This window comes from Cibotium barometz, chromosome 7, assembly GCF_041138505.1.
Source record: "Cibotium barometz isolate CiBa-2024 chromosome 7, ASM4113850v1, whole genome shotgun sequence".
NCBI classification, from domain to species: Eukaryota; Viridiplantae; Streptophyta; class Polypodiopsida; order Cyatheales; family Cibotiaceae; genus Cibotium; species Cibotium barometz.
Genome location: NC_141052.1, coordinates 11,368,619 through 11,391,472, shown reverse-complemented (window position 1 = coordinate 11,391,472; position 22,854 = coordinate 11,368,619). Strand labels below are relative to the sequence as shown.

The following is a 22,854-nucleotide window of genomic DNA, read 5'->3' as shown; positions in this document are numbered from 1 at the left end:
GAGATTGAGGTATCGCATTGCATGAGATGTGTGAGGGTACCGATTGAGGTGTCATATGGTTGGTGGATTGAGCGGTGGTGTGAAGATGATGATCAGTTTTATTGTGTGAATCATGTATTAGCCTTTTTGTACATGTTATTTTTTATTTGATAATTAGTTTGACAATCACCAATTTAGGTGTCGCATGAGTTTTCTTGTTAGTATTCCATGTCCATAAAGAACCTCTGAGCCATGCCTTTGTGCCTCTCTGAGCCATGTTCGGACCTCTGAGTTTACCTTGCACGTTATGATATACTTACTCATTCCTAGAACACTCCAATGGAGAACAACCATGTACACTCATTCTATTGAAGAGTCCAATCATGAAAGCATTAAGAGAAAGTACCATCTGCACATTGATCTAGATAGTGCGTATGCACCCATTCAAAAGCACAGAAGTGGACAACTATTGCTCTCATCAGATGTTAAAGATCATCTGAGGTTGTTGGGGAAGCAACACATAGACCTTTGGTGTGATGGCTCCATCTATCCTATTGACCCCTGTACTGCTTCACATCCTCCCTTTTTAAATCCCACAACTCTCTTATGTTTTACCAGTGATGGTGCCACATGCTTACTAGGATATATTGCAAGTCAATTTCTTACATGCAAGAAAGAGAGGCATTATTCACAACACTTAGCAAATGAGCTCCTTGGCTTGTCTAGTGCATGCAAGATACAAAAAGTTAGATTGGAAAGAACAAGAATGTCAAATCAATAAACTAAGAAGTGACCTCCGCAAATATAGAGAAAAAGACACAATCATTGGACGGCGCATACGAAAAAGAAAGCTCAAAAACGTCGAGAACTTGAGGCTCGGTTCTGAAGGCCTGAAGAAGAGAATCCAAGCCATAAGGTAAGATTGCACTGAATGCATTCCCATTCACATGTCTTTTGTGTTAGCAGTTAATATTATTTTATTTGCTAGGCTTCTTTGGGATTTACATGTTCTCTATGTTAGTAATGAGTAGTGCTATATTTGTAGGGTTGTCATACATCCTGACAAAGAGAATATTAATCCCAATCTCAATCCCAGCAAAGCAACAAAAACCATTCGTGACATCAAGAATGGCAAGAGAAATGATAAAAGAGAAGAAGTTCCACGAACACAGTAATTGGTAGGTAAACAATAATTGCACATCCTTGAAGAGCTTGCTCTTTGTTGACTCCAATAAGAAAATCGAAAGTTTTTCTTGTACGAGATTAGACACTACTAACAAAGAAAAATAAAAGCTTGTTAGTAAGAGCTTCTCATCATGGAGCATGTAGAAGTTGTCTCAAGATCTAATGGTGATGGGTTTCACACATGGCAAAGCAAGACCATGTACTTGCTTATTTGTAAGGGGCTTTGGCACCTAATTGGGGATGAACAAGTAGAGGTTAAGCCACTTCAAAACAACAAATCATTGGGCCTTATTGCTCAAAACCTCGGTGATGATGTGATTAGTCACATTGCTGGCACCAAGGATGCCAAATTGGCATGGCAGGAGCTTAACAAGATTTTCTGCATCGACTCAAAGAGCTCAAAGATCAACCTTCTCATGTGGTTTTACAAGCTCCACAAGAAGGACATTGAGACCATGTCACAACACATCAGCAAGCTTAAAGAAGAAGATTTCTATCACAAAAAAAGAAGGCAACCTACATCAAAGTCAAAGATGCTTCGGCAAAAGAGGCACTCTTCTAGACAAAGAACCATTTTATTTTTCAACCCTCTTGTACAAAAGTGTGATGTAATTAGCCTCTAAGGCCATATGATGCACTTAAGCTGCAATTCATAGCCAAAGTAGCTATAATGCTAAAGTAGCATAAGGGCCAAAGTAGCCTAGCACAAGGCAAGAAAGAGGAAGAATGAAAACCTAAAAATTTCCCAATCTAGCATCAAGGGGGGGTGTTGAAATGAGTGATGCTAGAGTGCCAAGTCACCTAGTTAAAGTTATCCCACATGGCCTATCAAAGCTTTATTATTGTACCTCCCTCATATAAAAGGGGTCATTTGCAATCAATGGAATTAAGCAAGCTCTTAAGCCTCTTTATGATTACAAGTCTTAATCTTATAACCTCATTGTGCTTGAGTCTAAGGCTTAATTAGTTTAGGGTATTCATCATATTTGTGTTTAGGTATCATCCTCCCTATTTTAGATTAGCACTAATCACATTGTTAATTGGTATAGGATTAATTATTCTTATCATCACCATCTCCATGGGAGCTTGGATCCAAAAGCTTTAATAGGACTACATAGTCTTTACCTAAGTGTGGATACCTTTGCTTATATGTGTTAGCTGTGTCAGCTTATTTGATCTACTATCTAGTTTACCAAGGACTACCTAGTCTCTACCCAAGTATGACTGCCTTTGCATAGACATGTTGTTTTGACATATAGTGTTGGGATCATTCCTCGATCATCATACATGTTAAGAGGAAGAAGATGAGGAAAGAGAAGGCTTGCTCCTTTTCTACTACATGTGAAGAAGAATAAGAAAAGGAAGAGTAATATGTTCCTCCTCCTCTTCTTCTTCTTCTTCACATAAGAAGAAATCATGCGTCTTCTACATTTTCTTCCTCCTCCTTTGTGTGTGAACAAGAAGAAGATGCATGCTTCTTATTCTTATTCTTCTTCTTTTTGTGTATGTGAAGAAGAAGAAGGCCTCCTCCTCCTTTTTATTTCTCTTCTTCCTCCACTTTTTCCTTCTTTGCATGTGAAGAGAAGAGGAGGAAGAAGAAAAACAATAAGCATGCTCCTTCTCCTCCTCCATTCCCTCCTTCTCATGTTGACATTAATCCCGTTTAAAATTCACAATCATACCTGTAAGTTGATACACCAATCTCAAAAGCATTGTAAACAAGGATTAGGGTACTACACAACTTGCTTTCAAGAAATAATATACACTTTTGCTCAAAGTTTATAAGAAATGCATGCTGATGGAAATAAATAAGAAACCAAGCTTTCAATGGTGGTGCCTTGCCTACCTTCCTTTTACACTAAGCATGAAAAGGTTCTTTCTATATTGTTTAAGGAGGCTCATGAACATGAACAAGATAACAAAGGAGGAATTCCAAAAATTACATTAAAGACACACATTAACAAACACAAGTCACCAACCATAGACAAGAAACAAACTATGATAGATTTGTGGATTAGCAAAATCAGCTTGTTGATGAAAAACAAAGTGACATTTTTGTACACGTACTTAGATTACTTGAATATGTAAGTGCCTCTTAATGTAACGTGTTTTGATCTAAAAAGCAAACCTTTATTGAAATAGATGAGTTCTTCCTTTGGTCCAAGAGCAGCAAGGAGTAACAAGACTTAGAAAGATGCCACTCTTGCTCATATTTGAAAAAAAAATATTTCAAAGTTCTTGGTTTTTCATACCATGCAATCTTGTATATGTGTTCTGTCCCTTTACTCTTGGATCCATTCCTTCAATGTCAAATTACTCTTGGAAAAATATATCTAAATTGCTTCTCATGTCACTACATCTATAACTTGATTATCTTCTCTAGGTAATACCATAAGTCAGCAATCATTGAGAACTCCTGCATATAAGTTCCTAGCCTTTGCATTAACTTAGTATTCTTTGATCACTTGTGCTTAACCATCCCCATTATTAGACTGATTCCTTACATCAAAGCCAATGGGTGTATTTTTTTTGGCGAGCACTTTTTGGTGTTCAGGGGTGAGCGGTTTCTCTCTCTACTCTTATTGTCTCTATCTACTTTTTCTCTCTCTACTATTACACCTATACGAGATGTTGAGAACTAGACACCATGGGCCACTATCATTGCAACTCCTTTACAAAGACACCATAATATTATGATCTTAAACTTCCATTATATTCCAAAGAAAATTTTACAAGACTACAACATATTATGACAAACACCTACGAGATGTTGAACATAGACAACAATACTGTAGCACACCTCTTTGCATGGGTGTGCCCAAGACAGTGTACACCACAGTGAACACAAGGTCCCCTCTAGGATAGTATGCCCTCAAGAGTCATCACGAGCTAGTAGAGACGTGAGCTAAAGGTTGCACGCATAGCTCACTAGCATAGAGAACATACACATGAGCAAGAACACAAATGAACAAGAACATATAGGAGCAAGAGCACGCAGATGAGCAAGAGCAGTGAGAGTGGCAAGAACACCAGAACACGAAAATCGATGAGACAAGTATTGCTAGAATGATCCCCATCACACAATCCCATATCCTTTTGTACAATGCCACCTGGCCTTTGGATTAGTCCAAGGGTGACCATCAAGTGGCCTTGTTATCAGGTAAGCACAAGAGACAAGTGGTGCATTGTTGTAGTGTGAGTGCAAGTGGTGCACTGGCCTAGGTGTCAATGTAATGAGCTGGACCGGTCCAAGGTAGTTGGAACTTTTGTCCAGTCCAAAAGTGATGAGCAGAACCGGTCCAAGGTGGCTATAATTTTGTTCGATCCTCCAAGATGGCTGCAAGGGTGGGCAGCCAGGGTGCTAGCCACTGCCACACCCTCCCAACCAGTTGGGGTTTTTTGAGAAGGTATTTTAATGCATGATGGTCGGTGATGACAATGAAATGAACACCCAAAAGATAGTCCCTAAATTTTGATAGCCATAAACAATTGCCAAACCTTCCCGCTCAATGGTGCTGTAATTCCTTTTTGCCTGGTTGAGTAAGCGACTGGCATAGTAGATTGGGCTATCCACTTGATGTTCCTAGCTTGGCTCGGCCAATACTACACCAACGATAGTTTGGCTAGCGTCTATATTGATATGGAAGATGATGGACCAATCAGGTGGAATGAGGATGGGGGCCTCAATTAATCATTTTTTGAGATAAGCAAAAGCATTAGATTTTGTGGTGGATCATACACATGACAAGCCATGGTCACCCAATATGATGTTCATCATCGAGTGTAGTCAAATTGTATCCATGCATGTCGTAGGTCCCCAGAACTGATTCATCGCATTTGATTCACTAAATCCAACCTTGAAAGCGGCTCCAATGGTGGACATCTTGAAAACAAAGCACTTCTCACACCTGAGGAACCTTGTCTCTCAAGAACCTACTTTGGTGAAAAAAGTTGTAAGTGCACTCTTGTTTCAGCTTCAGAAGTGCATCTAGGCCAAAGCTCTCCTTAGAAGGCCCGTGTCAGGCAGCACAGTGATTGACCTCCAAAACCTAAAAAATCAAATTGTTCAAGTTTCACACTTTACTTATCTAGATTTTAATAACTCTTTTACAATAGGAAGATGTTTGTTGTATGGGATGGCAACAATCAACTCAAAGCATGGCAAGAATGGGATAAAACCACTCGAGTTAAAAAAGACAAGGTTCCCAAGGTGATTTGTAGAGTGGTCTGATTCCTTGAGGAGGAGGAGGCTGAGTTCTTGTTGGTGATTTGTAGAGTGGTTTGATTCCTTGAGGAGGAGGAGGCTGAGTTCTTGTTGGTGTTGCACATGATAAACAAGTAAGTGGATTGTATCTTATTTTTTTGTGATTGAAATGAACAAACATCTTATATGTCATCATATATCTTATTTATTATGCATGCCAAATTGTCAGGGTCACTACCATTCATGTGCCGAACACAACGGCACATGATATATTTATGATGCAGCATGTGGGCCTTGCAGATCCACAATCATTGTTGTCAAAGTTCAGTGATGTAGATTGTGCATGGGCCAAGAAAGCTCTTACTCATTGGGGGCCTAACAGATCGAAGTGGTTGAAGCTTTCCATGGCACTCCTCTCACAATTGGTTTTCAAGGTATGTGCACGCCTCATTCTCAAACCACAACAAATCCATGTTTTGATTTTGAAATATGTTTTTGAAACATAAATGCATTGCAGTCGGAGTTTGATGCCACATATCAAGCCAAGGTAAGTGGCTTGCCTGAGCAAGCGAGTAGAGAATACATTTTGAATGTAGAAATGTTCGACAAGAGTTATAAAGATGCCCTGGAGACGGAGGTGCTATTTACAAAGAGGGGACATGAGCTGGCACAAATTGGTAACCCCAACTGTGGCAAAGAGTTTTTCAAGAAAGTAATCTCCTACCAGGGCTAGGGTCAAAAGGCTAGTAGATTCACTACTCCCAAGCTAGTTATGCGTAGGTAGATGCATAACACTGGTGCAGAATTATAAAGATGCCCTGGAGGAGGTGCTATTTACAAAGAGGGGACATGAGCTGGCACAAATTGGCAACCCCGACTGTGGCAAAGAGTTTTTCAAGAAAGTGATCTCCTACCAGGGCGGCTAGGGTCAAAAGGCTAGTAGATTCACTACTCCCAAGCTAGTTATGCGTAGGTAGACGCATAACGCTGGTTCACAATGCAGGAAATCTAATCTCGTGTTGACATATTAGTGGGTGGCAAGTTTGCAATGAGGGATGCCTAGATTCCTCCATCTAACAGAGCATTCTTCATGTGGATATTTCTTCTTCATAACCATAAATTAATCCCCAAAATCTCCCACCAAGCTCTTTAATATTTGTGTTTTTTGCATCTATAAAGTCACAAAGTCAAGCATATTTTGTACACAAGAAAGGCTCAAGTTATATAAACACACATATATTATGAAACTGAAAATCAAATGAAGTTTACTTTATTCAAGCAACAACTAGGAATTTAGCAAAATCCCTATAGGTATCATGACTTTATTAAAATCCTCAAGATAACATTACATTATTGAATAACTCAAAATCTTATAAAGTGTGATTAGGGTCAAATCAAAGCTAACTGTCTCAAAACCCAAGTCATTTTAATCTTTACCAAGCCATTGAGCCAAATAAGTTCACAACATTTAAGATTCACCTTGGAGTCTATGAAAACCCCTAGATACATCAGATACCAAAGATACTTGAATAACTTAAAATCTAAAAGGTTTTCAATAAAAGCTCTTTAGAGAAACATCTTAGTGGGGTAAAATGGGTTCAAAACACTCCGCGTGTGTGAATGGCCCATATTAGGGTTTTGACCCATTTGACTCCTTTTGACCCCACTAAGACATTTTTTTAAAGAACTTTTGAAAAATACTTCTAAATTTTAAGTTATCCAAGCATCTTTTGACCGCATTAAGACATTTTTCTAAAGAAACTTTGTAAAAATCCTTCTAGATTTTGAGTTATCCAAGCATCTTTTGGTGTCTAATATGTATCTACGTCGGGTTTTGATAGACTCCTATGGACGATTCTTAGATGTGTTGTGAACTTATCTTGGCTAAATGGCTCGTCTTTTGGTGTGTTATGTATATGGGGGGTTTTGATAGACTCTTAGATTATTCTTAAATATGTTGTGAAAGTTTTTGCAACTTGATTGTGTGTTCGAACAAATACATCCACCTTTGACAAGGCTTCCTTGTTAGCTGTTGTGTGACTCCAATATCACACTTTCCTAAAGAAATTTGTCATCTTTTCCCTTTTTTAAGTTATTCAAGTGAGTTTTTGTATTGACTTGGTGAAAATGTTAGCTATATTTGATGGATAATGTGCACACTCTTGAGATGTCAAGCTCAACATAAGTTGACACTCACACGAGGCGCATGTATAACCGTTTGACATTTACATCACTGGCGGGTTTGGTAGCTGGCACCAACATATCTTCGTCGCCAGAGATTCTACAGCTGGACTACACTGACTAGTCCACACCTATCCACTCCACTTAGTGTGTTCACATTATGGACCGCTTGTATATACTCTATTATGTGTTTTAGTCACTTTATCTTCTCGGTAGACCTCTTTTGTTGTGTGAAGAAGAAGAAGAATTTTTAGCCTCTCACCTTGTGTGTCCTTTTCTAGGGTTTGTGTGAGTGTGTGTGTGTGCTTGCAAGAGCTCAAGCTCTCTTCTCCCCTTCATCTTTTCATGGTATCAAAGCCTGGTTCATGCTAGGAGGAGCTGAGCGCGGCAAGCAAGGAAACACAGGAAGGTAAGAGCTTCATCTACTCTTCCATTTTTGTGTTAGCTAATATACCCTTGTCGGGAGCTCTTCGGGAGGCACCAGCAAATGAACTCCAATTGAGAAGCTTTCTTCACGAAAACAGAGCTACAGGGCAATTATATCGTCCATTGGACAGAGTTTTTCAGGTCGAAAATGTGGTTCAGGCGCGTTTGGACCTCCGTTTTTCGGTTCGTAGGTATTCACGAGCACTGCGGGTAAGTTTCAATTCTCTGTAGAACTCTGTTTTTGGAACTGTAGGAAGGCAATTGGTTGTGCAGACATTGTGTGTGCTACAAAAAGGTCTCAAAGTTGCTATAATGGGTGTATGTATGCAAATTGAGGTCACTGGTTATGACAGATTGGTACCGCAAAAAGGTCTCAAAGTTGCTAATGGGTATATGTATGCAAATTGAGGTCACTGGTTGTGACAGTTTGGGTGCAGTATAGTACCACCTACAGAGAATACAGCAGTTTGTGCAGGTCAAACAAGAGTGTTGTTTTTGATGAATTTGTGTTGCAGACAAGATATCGAATGATGGAATAAACTAGATTGTTGCAGAGAAGCTTGACAAGAACAACTTCCATCCTTGGAGGTTTAGATGGACAAATTTCTTTATGGGAAAAGGTTAGTGGGACTACATTGAAGGTGAGCATGAGGAGGCACTAGAGATACTGGAGATTAATCCAATTGCTGCAAATGTAAAAGAATTCAAGGATTGGAATCAAAGAGCAAGGAAATTCATGTATTGGCTTTTCATTAGCATACATGACACTATGATTAGGCATATATAGGATGCCGTCACCTAAGGAGGCATGGGATACCTTGGTGAAGTGTTATGAAACTAACACCAAGGAATGAAAGATTCACTTGAAGAATGAGCTTCATACTGTGGAGAAGAAAAATATGTCTGTGAATGATTAAGCCTTGAAGATCAAGGGCATTGTGGAATCCCTTGCATCAGGAATGGGAAGGTATGGGAATAGAGGTCACGAAAATTTTTCAAGGAGAAGAGGCCAAGGACGCTCTGGAGGAACCAGCAAATTCACATGCTACTATTGTTAACAACCTCGACATACCAAAGCAGAATGTTCCATGAAGAAAAAACATGATGAAGAAAGACCAGCATAATTGATGAAGAAAGACAAGCGGAATTGATGCAACTCAAGGATAATCTGCCAAGTGCCAACATGATGCAAGCAGAGGACACACAGTTAGAGGTTCATAACATCCTAGCAGGCAAGGGCTAAGGCAAGTGAATCAGGTGTGGTGATAACTTCACTTGGTGATCACCACCCAAAGGCCGCAAAAAGGCAATTGTGGACTGGGAACAACAGGAGAAGGTGAGAATTCGAACTGCTAGGGAAATAAAAAGAAGGCAAGGCAAGCAAAAGGAGGATGACTAAAGAGAAATCACTAAAGATTTTTTGGAAGCAAGCATGCGGACTTTAACAAGGAATGCCTAGAAGAAAACCAAAAAAATGCTAGCTGGTTACAAACAAATGTGATGTCAATGCTGCTGGTGGATAGACAGGTTCGGCTAAAACAAGTATTGGATTTATGTCCAAGGTTCAAGGCCAAAATTCTAATGGTAAGCTTTGAAGGAATGAGTAAAGAATTGAAGCACATGGTAGAGGAAGAAACCTCGGAATGTGGCAATATGTAAGCAGAAGAACCACCAGCATCATCCAGAGATGATGAAGTGGCCAAAGTCACAATTCAACTCAACAATGTTCTCATTAATGATGCAGTGCTGGATGGAGGGTCTGGAGTGAATGTTGTCACTAAAGAAACTACATTAGAATTGGGCCTCAAGTGGGAGCCCATTCAGTTCAACATAAGAATGGCTAAGAATGGCTGACAATAGGGTGGTGGTACTAAGAGGAATCATAAAAGATGTCTCAATGAGGATCAATCAGGTTGACTTCAAGGTCAACTTAGTAGGTATCACCACAGAAAACCACACTGAGTCTTACCAGGTATTATTAGGAAGGCCATGGCTAAGACATGGAAAGGTAAAGCGGGACTGGGATAGGAACATAATCACCATCAGAAGAGGAAAGTAGAAGATGCATGTGGATCTCACTGATGCAAAGAAACCAGTGAAACCTGCTCAGAGGCCAATCCATTGCCGAAACTTTCAACATGTTAGAAGGCTTTGATGATGATGAAGAGACCAAAATATTCAGCGAACATCCAGATCTGGTGCCCTTGTACATGATAAATGTGGAGGGAAGCAATAAGGCATCATGTAGAAACAAAGGGCGGAAACATGGAAGTGGCAGATAATTAAATAAAGAATGCGGAAGCAGATTCCGGGAAACCAGAAAACTCAAAACTAAGCAAAACATTGCAGGATAAGGCCTCGAAAGAAATTAAGTGGGCCTAGAATCTAGAGTAAGCAGAAGAAATCTAAGAAATCTGGGAATGGGTGCAAAAGCAAAAGGAGAACCAGGAAAACAATGCCACAAAAGTCAACTCGGACAAGTTACAGGAGATTAATCTAGGGGAAGAAAAAGATGAAAAGCATGTGAAAATAAGTCTTGAGCTGGAAGAAGAATTCAAACATGCGTTGGTATTCTTATTGAAGGAATACCAAGATGTCTTTGCATGGTCGTAAGGCATTGACCCTAAATTTTTCCAGCACAGCATCAACCTAAAAGCGGGAGCCATACTACTCAGACAATAGAGATACAGAATGAACCCAAACTATGCAAAGCAAGTCAGAGAAGAAATTGACAGACTATTTAGGGTGGGTTTCATCATACCAGTAGAAAAAGCTGCCTGGATATCTCCCATTGTGGTAGTACCCAAAAAGAACATGAAGATCGAAATATGTGTGGATTATCGCAAGCTAAATGTAGCAACCAACTCAGATCCCTTTCCGCTTCCATTTATGGACTCTTGGCTAGATGAAGTAGCTGGAAAGGAGATGTACTCATTTTTGGATGGTTTCAGTGGAAGACTGGGAGAAAACAACCTTCATCACAGCGAGTGGGGTGTCTTTGTGGGCAACTGCTATGATGTTTGGCTTAAAAAATGCACCTGCCACCTTCTAAAGAATGGTGTAGGAAATCTTCTATGACTACCCCTAATAGATTTCATGAAAGCTTTTGTGAATGATTTCAGTGTGTCCGAAGATAAAGCTAAACACATCTATCATCTGACGTTATGTTTGCAGAGATGTAGAGATACAAGGCTGAAGTTGAATCCTGACCAAATGTGCATTTATAGTAATGTTTGAAAAACTGTTAGGACACACGTGTCAGCAGCCCAAGGATTGGCCATAGATCCAGCTAAGACGGAGGCCATATCCAAAATGTCTGCTCCCCAAAACATAAAGTAGATTGAAAGATTCCCTGGTGGCAAGGTGAAGTGGCATTCAAGGTTTTTGAAATACTTAGCACATATGGCTTATCCATTATATTCATTAACAAAAAAGGATGCCAAATATGAATGGAGCCCGGAATGTCAGAAGGCATTCCATTGGCTAAAGAACATGGTAGCATCTACACCAGTAATGATCAATTCGGAGTGGAATCTGATATTCCATGTTTATTTAGATGCTTCAGATACAACAGTGGGCAACGCACTCATGCAGGAGAAATAGAAAGGATACATGCAGCCTATACATTATGCTAGCAAAGCTCTCACAAGAGCAGAAAAAAACTATAGTACAACAAAGTGAGAGGCTCTCTCCATGATCTTTGCTGTGTGAACAAGTCCTGGCATTATCTTTTGGGAAACAAATTTGTATTCCATGTGGATCATCAAGCTCTCATCTACCTGGTGAACAAAGCCTTCTTGGTAGGGAGAATGGCAAGATGGATGCTTCTACTTCAAGAATTTGAGTTCACCATTCAGTACACACCCGAAAAAGAAAACGCAGTGGTAGACTTTTTGTCCAGACTAGATTTCAGAGAACTTGCTTTGGAGGGTGTGGAAGACCAACTCCCAAATGCTGCCAACTTGTTCACAATAGCATGAAGAACTGGAGGGGAAGAAAACTGGTATTATGACATGATGCAGTTTTTGGAAGATGGGTCTTTTTCGGAAGGATATACTGCAGACAGGAAGAAGACAATTGCCCTAAGGAGCATAAATTTCACTATGATCCGCTGGGTAACTCTATAAAAGAAGCATAAATTTCACTATGATCCGCTGGGTAGCTCTATAAAAGAAGCATAGACCAGATTCTACGCAGATGTGTTCTGGACCATCATGAGCAGCAAGCCGTGTTAAGAGAAACACACCACGGCATCACCGGAGGACACATGGGCGGGGAAATAATAGCCCGAAAAATTTTGCAAGTAGACCTGTGGGGTGGCCGACTGTCATGAGAGATGCCAACATAGAAGCAAAGAACTATGATGTTTGTCAACGCGAATGGGTCAACCCGGAGATTCCTATAGGTTGCCCATTACACCCATACTACTGCTATGACCATTCATGAAGTGGGGATTGGATTTTGTGGGACCAATCAAACCACCCACAAAAGTCAGCAGATGTGAATACATCATTGTAGCAACAGATTATGACACCAAGTGGCCGGAAGCTAAGGCTCTAAAAAGAAACTCTGCAAAAGAGGTGGTGAAGTTCCTCTTCAAAGACATCATTGCTAGGCATGGGTTGCCGGTGGAAATAATCAGTGATCAGGGGGAAGAGGCAAGGAAGCCAGTAAAAGTCTAGGCCGATGAAATCCAAGGGTTAAAGGATGAAGTGCTGGACAGCACAACAGCCTTGGCAGTTGCCTAGTCTGAAATACAAGCCCTGAAAACCCAGGAAGAAGAGGAAGTCTTGTGCCTTCTGGTAGATACCAAAGCAGCGGTAATCAACACATCAAAGGCCAGACTGAGCAAAGTATAGGATTAGGCGTTGCAAGCTCTGGTAGAAATCCATGAGCAGTTATCTTGCAAACCCCAACAAGTAATCCATGACTTGGATGACAATGATGATGAAGATGGGGAGCAACCACAATAGCAACAGCAACATTAGCAACAGCAACAGCCAATGGGTCATGAATCTTCCAAGACCAACGCTTCCGGAAAGGAGAAACAAACAGAAAGTGAAGATCAGACTCTGATGTAGGCATTAAAGGCCACCTCCTAGAAAGCAGAGCATTGGGAAAAAGAAGCAAGGAAGTTATATGAAAGGAACAAAGTGTTGCAACAGGAATTGGAGGAAGCCACACCCACAAAGGAATATGCAGACATATTAAGAGATGCAATCCACGAGAGAGAGATAGAGCAAAAGACCAGGCAGAGGAGTACAAGAAAAAATTTGAAAGAAGTACAGAGTTTGAAATGGATGCCATCAATGCATTAGAACTAGAGATGCAGTGATGCATAGAAAATGAAAACCAGCTGAGAAAAGAAGGGCTCGGAGACTGGGAAAATTATAAGGCGACCCTACAAGTACAAATAGAAGAAGCACAGCAATTGGCTGAAAAGGTGAAGCAAACCTAGAAAACAAGATTGCAATGGACGATAGAGCTAAGGGAAGCAAAAGAGGAAATTGCCAGACTCCAAGCAAAACTTTCAAAAGTGAAAATAGATGCGGAGCCAGCCACAGAAAACCCACAGATGTTGACGCCTAGAGTACCCAAAAAAGAACGAGGAGAACTATTGATTGAGATCCGGAAGCTGCAGGACGCCAACCAAGCTTTGCTCAAGGAAAATGAATGCTTAAAGGACCAACTAGTCACCAGTTCTTCTACTCCATGGGCCAACATGGAAAACCCATTTTTTGAAACCTCACATGTCATGTTTTCTGAGTTACTAAAGGCAAACATAGAATTGCCGCAATATTTTTAAAATGCAGAAAGAATAAAGTCCGTACTAGTCCGGAAACCTCTTTTCCTAGAGGACCCATGCTCTAAATTTTGTTTTCACAAACACCGGAGGGAAGGAGGATACTACCACCCAGAATGCAACCACCCGTCCCTGCAAATACCAATATATGGAAATGGGACACCGGAGAACCAGCAGAAAAGGCAAAAAGTCTATCATCAGGAGATAATCCAGAAGAGTATGAAGAAGCGGCCTAGGTCAAATAGAGACCCATACCTATGGGGGCAGAGAAAAAGATTCTGGAGCAAACTCCACTCAAACCGGTGGTGAGACTTTTTGATAATAAAAAAACCACAGGCAAGCAACAGGGGTCTGGGATGTTCAGAAGACAAAACTGAAGAGGATCCAAAAAAGAGCCACCTACACCGATGAGGTATACATCCCGGATCATACACCCCCAAAGATGTTCATAAAATTCAAGCAAAGATTTGTCAAGGAAATCGGTTCAGGAGCAGAAGCTCAAACACCGGGCGTACTAGGTGTTGCGCCTGACAATGCAGTAGCAGCGGAAGGACCAGTGGGCAGCAGGCGAAGCAAAACCCACGACGCACAATGTGAGCACCACCTCGGTAGCACACGTGTGAAGGTGGCAGACTGTAAACTGTAGAGCCATTGCCAAGATCAAGAAGGCACTGTTTAAAAAGAGTGACCAATTACTACAAAGATGGATGATGCCGAGAGTAAAGAAATGCTAAGAGTAGTGTGTGCCGACTTACTGTCAGTGTGATGTGTAATGAAGTATAGCTTTGTAAACCCTCATTATTAGTTGACACTTATTTCATGAAGCTTGTAGCATGTAGAATCTCACAAGTGTTCATCTGTACTAGGTATCAGTTCTGTGTCACTCTGTAATCCATTTGAAATGAGATCAAGAACACTCTTGCCATTGCTTCTCTCATTTGTGTCACATGTTATTCTAGGATGTCTATGTGTGTTGTGTTTCTGCTTAATGGTACATGCTGTGTAAGAGAGAGAGTGAGTGTGATGCAGAATAAGAGTTAGGAAACACTGTGCATGAGCCTGTCCAGTTGAGTGGAGTCTGTAATGTTCCTCGTGACAACGTAAGGGTTGGTGTTCGAACCTAGAATTTCTGGCGGGAGTCTACGCGTCTCCCATGGCATTGCTCGACTAGTCTGCTACACCAGACTATTGTCCTGCCATTCCGTTGTTAGAGAAAAACAACGAGAAACAATCATATATAGATTAGTACCTCCTCAAGAGTTTCATGTGGAGTGTAATGGAGAGAGAGAGAGAGAGAGGGGTTAAAAGGGAAGGGAGAAGACAATGTGCAAAAGCTGAGGAGAGGTTGTGCAACACTTGAAAGGAGAGAACTAGGTGGGAAAAGTTTAGGGCAAGGAAAGGTGTAGGGAAAGAGGCCTTTCCCGAGAGAAAGGGGGGATGACCGGTGGAGGCCGACAGCCCCCTTCCGACCGGAAAGGCTTCTCAATGGCCTTTCCCAGCTGTCATTGACGGGGGAGGCAGAGGTCATTCGTACACATCAGCGGCTAGATTGGTAGCGGCTAGATTGGTTGATGGTGACAAGCCTCTAATGCTCAGTCGTACACATTAGCAGTGGAAAGGGATGGCGGCAGCTTGTGCTTCTCGGTGTGGACACTTCAACAGTGAGAAGGGATGGCGACATGCAAGTGCTGCGGATTCAAATTCTGAAATTTAGAGCTCCTCAAATCAACAGTGCAAACCCCCCTCCCCCCCTCTGATGACCCCGTCCATGACGGATGGGGAAATGAGAAGGGAACTGCAACACCTAAGAGGAGTGCAAAAAAGGTGGGAAAAGTTGGGGAAGGGTGGAAAGGAGACCTACACATTAGAGGTTATCAGGAGTGCAGAATTTAAGGGGAAGGAAGGGTGAGAAGGAAAGAGGAGAGAGACCATTAGAGAGGTAGTGGGGGAGGTGTGGGGGATTGGTAGTGGGAACTGCAGCACCTAACAGGAATGCAAATAAGGTGGGATTAACGATTAAAGCTATTCAAGTGGACAGTTGGTGCTAATGTATGGCAGTCGCCACTAAGTTCAAGAGCAAAATGAATTATAAGTGGGATAACCATACTATGCAAGTACTACTGCAACGGAGAAGAGTTGCTGCCAACTAAAATCAATGTTTCTAAGATCAAGACTTACTATTGCTAGCTGGCCTATGATGCAGGATTGGCCAAGTCACCGTGGATACTCACTCTACTTTGCCATCAGAAAAGTTCGAACTTCCCATAATGCAAAGCTCTACAATGATATCATTGATTGGTATCTCCATGGGAAAAGGCTAGACCAACAACATTGGCTTTGATGTAAGGAATGAGTCTCATAATGGGGATGGTCAAGCACAAGCGATCACAGAAAACCAAATAAATGCGAAGGCCAGGGACCTGGAGTTCTCAATGACTGCCGACTTATGGTATTACCTAAAGAAGATAATCAAATTATAGATGCAGTGGCACGAGAAACAATTCAGATATCTTTTTCCAAGAGTAATTGGACATTGAAGGAATGGATCCAAGAGAAAAGGGTCCGGAAGACATATACAAGATTGAATGGTATGATAAACCAAGAACTTTGAAAATAATTTTTTGGCCAATTGCCTCTTCACTTTGCTTAACTTCATCTTGGTCAACCTCTTCTTCTCAAAAGGCGTTTCCCCCTACACACTCTCAAAGGGCACTTACACAGATAACATAAAAGGGCAACACCTATTAAGATTGTGCACTCTCTTTCATGAACACCTAATAGTTCGACATTGTTAGCCAAAGAAGTAAAGTTTCTGTTACTTTTTTCTTCCTTTGTCAGGTCAGCCACATGAACATATCCTATCTAGTTCATGTAAACATAGTCCTTGAAAGTCACCTTTTCAAAGTCCAACAAACCCCTTTTGATCAAACATAGTTCTTGCCTTTTCATAGTTTTCATGTGCTTGTACTTAACACAAAGATAAAGAAACCTCCTCTCAAGAATATCTACAAAGAAAAATTCCAGCGTTAATAAGATGACAAGCGTTTTTGGCAGCAACACGAGAGAGAGAGAGAGAGAGAGAGAGAGAGAGAGAGAGAGAGAGACATTTACTTAAGGCCACAATACCTATGAGAGACAATACTTATTATCATAAAGACCATGTCAGTTTTCAAACTATACCTGCGGTCTAGCAACAGAAAAAAAATACAAACAATATCCCACTAACTAGCTAATAGATCTTCAATGCCAAGCATCAAAAACAATAATCTAGGTGTGGCCTTTGTGTTTGTTTTTATCATCCAAAGTTGGGCTGTGATGTGGCGAAGGCATGTGGCTAGATATAATGCAACCGCAACAATAACATCTCAAAGTACTGACCTAATTTGATTTTCGTTGTTCAAAAATCAACCATTTATTTTTATTAGAACAAATCACAATCACATCATCTATCCTGACCCTAGCCTTTAAAACACATTAGCAATTCATTGATCTACACCGAACAAGAAACAAAATAGTTCAAAACAGCTTCTAAAACAAAGCTCTTACTAGGATGTCACCCTCCAAAGGAAAGCGAACTTAGTTGGATGAAAAGACCTTTAACATTCTCATATTCTACTCATGATCCATAGAATCACTTACAATCGCATCACTTCCAATTGAGGTATGCTTCTTTCCTCTAGAGGTGCATGCCATCCTTCCTCAAACATTTTGAACAGGGCCTCCTTTGAATTGCTCTTCTAGAAGGGCTTGGAATATCCAATGGTTTCATAGGTTGCACGGCTGGCATGCACGACATTGGGATCTACTATTTGTATGCCCAAGCTGAACTTAAGCTTGGCTTCAAACTTCTCTTACTGTCTCATATCAAGTTGGTGTGGCTTACAACCCTACATATTCACAGTTTCTTGCACTCATCATTCTCATCATTTTGGCATACCTCTGTGATGCATGCATTCTCTGAACGTCAAGGAGAAAGGGGAAGCCAAAAGAAAACAATTCATTAAAGTTGTTCACACCATGAAAAAACTCTAGTTTTTCACATTGTGAAAAGTAATAACTTGAAACCATGGAGGGTTTTACATGAGGACAACATTCCATTTACAAGACTTGGGAAGGAGTCTTATTAGCTAAAGATGGGTTTGAATTCAACTCTGAAGGCAGTGCTGTGGACATAGAGTTTTTCAAAACGCTTGGACAACTTCTACCATCAAAGGGGCCGTTGCCCAATGCAGTTTCAGATGGCGTGCAATGATGGTCACCATCAACAAGTATGCCTGATCTTTCTGATGTCGTGTCAAACGCAACCTCGGAGAGGTATGGGACAACCTGCCAAAAGAACTTCAAATAATTAATTCACTTACCTCAACCACATGGCTGCATGCACACAGCCTTCTAATCCATCTTTCATACACACCTGTTCAAATGTACCAACTGCACTGCCACCCTCTAATTCATCACTTGTCTTGTGTCTGGCATAAGACGCTTGCTTGTAAACCAACTGTGGAACCCGCTTTCTGGTGTTTAGAAAGCCTGCATCAGATGCTGTATGACTAGAAGGCTGCTGAATGCATTTCTTCGATGTGCCAGCCTCTGAATCACCATTCCTTCTACTATATGAAGTACATTTTGTCCCTGACTTCTCAACACCTATACAAGGACACCATCACACAACCATTAACATGCCTGTTGCTCCTGAAAAAATCTATTATGCCGCAATCTTAACTGCACATATTGATACACTGACTTTTGTGATGGCTTTGTGCCAGGTGCCTGCATGGCCTTGTGTGCCTGAGCATGCATGTATGCATGTACATATGTAGATATGTATGCATGCATGCATGCATGCACAGGCCCATGCGTGGGTGTATGTAAGTGTACATGTATGTATGTCTGTATGCATGTAAAAGTCCTTGCACATGGACATGAAGTAAAAGGTTTTAATGTCAAATGTATGCTGGAAAGGTCGAAGGATGAAAATTTCAGTTTTTTTGCAGCACAAGTGGAAGTTGTACTTGGATTGCTGCTCGATGCGGACTGATGACTATTCAATCTTTGCTGCTCCACATTTGCAACTGCCTCTAGAGATGTGGCAGGCAAATGTTCTTGAAGCTCCACTTCCTTGTCTTCTGCCTTACTTGCTAGTTTTGTCATGTTCGGACCACTGGTGGTACAAGAAGTCTTAGGCCGGAAATGCCTTACCCAAGGATTTGTTAACAAAGCCCAGGGAATATAAGCAGGCACCAATGGCTTGGAGACTAGCTTCCATGTCCACTCGCCGTTGTCACACATCTTAAACTGCAGCAACACCCCCCAGAAAAAGAATGAAAACAAATTTTTTGGGGGCTCCATAACTGGACACCTCTGACCATGTGTGTGTGGAAGCTATGTTACAAAACAATTAATGAATTTAGGTGTCTATCTGCACATGTTGCGTACAGTAGTTGTTTAATACCCGTTCACATGAGCACACTTAACTATCATGTGATATTTTCACAGTAAGGTCTTCCAGACTAACCTCTAAAGGGATCCGAAATTGGGATTGGGCTGAGTCACCGTCTTCGGATTCTGTTTGATGATGAGGTGTCTGCCCACACACATCCACAGCGCAGTACTCTCTGCCATACAGATTTTTTATAAAATTCGCCTCCATGAAATTGAGGTAAGAGCTGTGCTTGCTGTCCGTCCAGGCAGTCTCCAAGGAATCTGAAGGCTCCATATTCTGTTAACACATCAATCAAAGATTTAAAACAAAAATTAAGGCAAAAGATTGAAAAACATCACAGGAAGGTTAATTAGGGTTAAAAATAAAGAGGTTAGGATCGACCTTGTATGTGCTTTCATCTTGTCCACACGATCTTTCCTTGTCGATTTCCACAGCATAGGCGACTATGGAGCTTGATGAACTGCATCTTGAGAGAGAGGACTTCGTGTGATGAGTGCTATCTGAGTCGGCATAATCTGACCCTTCAGACAGGGGTTCAGGGGTACAGGAAGCTGACGCTTGGGACATGGCGAGAGATCGCCAAAGCTTGATGGGGAAAAGAAGATCTTTGCGAGTGCGTTTAGGGTTTGAAATTTTAGCAGAGTTGAGAGGGGAGGGGGGCTTTTGTTCTCTGAAGGCGCGCGATGAGAAAACAACAGAGATTAGTGTCCCGTGGCTGTTGATCACACCAGCACACCACTTTACAGGCCTATGTATCGATGCGGCTTCAGGATTGCACATCCTCCGATCCGAGCTGGACCTTTGTAAGCTGCCCGGCTGGACCGTGACAGGGCTGTATTCTAGCTAGACCCGAATGAAGTATTGAAAGCTGGAAATTGGTGACAGGGCTGTAGTCTGAGATTTTGGCTAGGAGTGGGCCCAACATGTCGCCGTTTGTGGACTCCAAAACAACTTCCTTTGCCGTTGATATTTTGTGCTTGCAGATATTTATTGGTTCTTCCAGCTGGCACGACGTGGCAAAGCCATTGTCCGCCACGTCAAAAAGCAAAATCTCTCTTTCCTCTCAGTTACAGTGCACATACTGGACCTTTTTCACTCCGAATAAAATAAAAGAATGTACGTAGATATTTTCTCCTCTCTTAGGTTGTCGACACACGAATTGAGAGCAGTTTGCCAGAAATGCGATTGATCGTAGGAGCTATTCACGCGCAAGCCTGAAATGGCCGCATTTTTTGACGCTGGTTTTCAAGAAATATTCTTGTTACAAGACTTCCTGTAACCTGGTTTTGGACACGCCATAGTGGTACCTGATTTTCAAGACCTCAAGGTGGGTTGGTTGTATTGATCAATTTAATCTTTCTTGCTGTGGATCGCGTAAGGATACTCTGCCAACGTCATTATTTAATGAGGTTTCGAGGAGGTTCCCAGGCGGTTTGCACTAAATACATGTTCGGAAAGGGCCCACCACCCTGCCGCGTGAACAGCTCCTTACATGATGGGTGCCATGGAAAGCCAAATTCCAATGTTTACTATGCAAATACATAAAAAGATGGGGTAAAAGATACCGAGAGAGATAGAGAGAGAATGATGTGGTACTCAAAGTGGGAGAGAAAAAGACAAAGATAGCCTTGAGAGAGAGAGAGAGAGAGAGAGTGATCTTCCCCCTTTTGGGCTAGACCTTGGAAGTCGGGTTTTATTTCATTGTTGCCAAAGTAATTAGTATCACTTGAGTTCTTACAATCTTGCTTCCTTGTGTCTATTGCGTCTCTCTCTCTCTCTCTCTCTCTCTCTCTCTATATATATATATATATATATATTGGTTTGATCTCTCCACCTCTCTTTCCACTCTCACTCACTCCCTCTTGGACCTAGCCATGTTTCCAAGACATAGCACACCTTAGAGCCTTTTTGTCCTCGGAAGTTTGAGTCTCGATAAGCTCTCTTTTGTACCTTTGTTTCTCATGTGGGTCTATAGCCTTGACGTAGAGCGAGAAGCTAATGAGGGAGAACATACCTCTTAGGCCTCTTGTATGGTTTTCTTACTCTTGGCCGAGAGTCTAAGCGATCTGAATGAGAACACACACACACACACACACACAGAGAGCATTGTCTTGTATATTGTACAGAAGAGACAAATGATGGAGGTGATGCAAGCCATTCTGGCATGCAACAAGAGCATGTACAACACCTATAAATATTCTATAGAAATTTATTGCTTCTAAAAAAATGCTCAACCTTGCAAATTGTAATTTAATTCAAGAAGATACATTCTTAATTAAGGGTAAGGAAGATAGATTAGCAGATAGAGTGATTGTTCTCTATGCAACGGGTGTGAGTTCAATACTAACCCCCTCTCTCCCAAGTTGAGAAGTGTGGTGCCATAGAGCACATGTAAAGGCCAGGAGTGAGTAGGTAAGGATGAAGCCATATGGCAAAAGTGGATTATCCCACATGCATGGACCAGTCATTTTCAAGCAATGGTACAAGCACATCTCAAGCTTCTCTATGAGTGCAAGTTAATCTATCTTGCAACCTAATTAGCTTGTGATCATCACTTTGTTTCACATACCCTCATCATGGTCATGCTTAGGCATCATCCACCGTAGGTTTAAGTTAATCATGTGTCATTAGTGTGTGCTTAGTGTGTCATTAGACTAATTATCTTCTTGTAGGTACCGAAGGTACCATAAATCTTAACATGGTATCAGAGCCACCTCTTTTCCTCACGAGTTTCTCCTTGTCATCTCATTGGCTTATTTAATCATTTCTTTACACTTATCAAGCCACTAATCACTTTTCACCATAGCCTTATCTTCTTTCCCTTCTTGTGACCAAACTTGCTCAATCTTGTTCTCCTCACTCTCTCAATATTTGGCAAAGCCCTTCAAGGGGCATCTCACACAAGTCTAGGCAAACCTACAACTCCAAGGTCTCAGGCCAATTCATCGCTAGTTAGCCGCATTTCATGTTGAAATGAATGATGCTAGAGTGCCAAGTCACCTAGCCAATTTATCCCACATGAGCTATCATAGCTTGGTTGTACTCTCCTCATATAAAAAGAGAACATTTCAAGCAATGAAAACAAGCACAACAGCTCAAGTCTTTTTATGAGTACAAGTTTCTATCTTGTAACCTAACTAAACTTGAGTCTAAACTTACACCCATCACAAATGAGTCTCTTTCATTTTCATCCACCTTAGATTAGCAATGTCATTAGAGTAGATTAGTGTAGAATTAGTTTATCATTAGGTAGATGTTATGTCTTTAGGAGAGCTTGATCCATGATTTTAACATGGTATCAGAGCTTAGGTTTAGCTCTCCTAGTTTAGGTTCATCTCACTAGCAAATGCTTAGGTTTAGAAAGATTAACATTTCTCTCATTTTTCCATAGAACATTAGGGTATCATAGATTGAGATTAGATGGTTTTCTTAATTACTTTCTAATTAGGATCTGATAATTTTACTTATCTTTAGTGGAGTATTAGTGAGTAGAGAAAGAAAAAAAGAGAGTTGCAATCTCTATCAAAGTAAGATCTCCTGATTGAAGAGTAAAGGAGTTGCAACTCAACAACAAGCTAACAACCAAGAAGAAGAGAGAGCACATCAAGTAGACTAAAGTTGGCTGCATCAGAA

The 22,854-nt window shown here is 41.1% G+C and overlaps 1 protein-coding gene across 1 annotated transcript; it reads right to left on the bottom strand.

Moving 5' to 3' along the window:
- Positions 1-17,241: 17,241 nt before the first annotated feature.
- Positions 17,242-20,016, bottom strand: LOC147636674 (uncharacterized). Its single transcript, XM_086800151.1, has 5 exons — positions 19,603-20,016; positions 19,294-19,497; positions 18,791-19,073; positions 18,193-18,425; positions 17,242-18,104 (listed from the first exon to the last, which is right to left on the bottom strand). Exons 1-5 carry the CDS (start codon positions 19,999-20,001, stop codon positions 17,877-17,879), a joined length of 1,347 nt encoding a protein of 448 aa, XP_086656277.1. The 5' UTR covers positions 20,002-20,016; the 3' UTR covers positions 17,242-17,876.
- Positions 20,017-22,854: the final 2,838 nt, after the last annotated feature.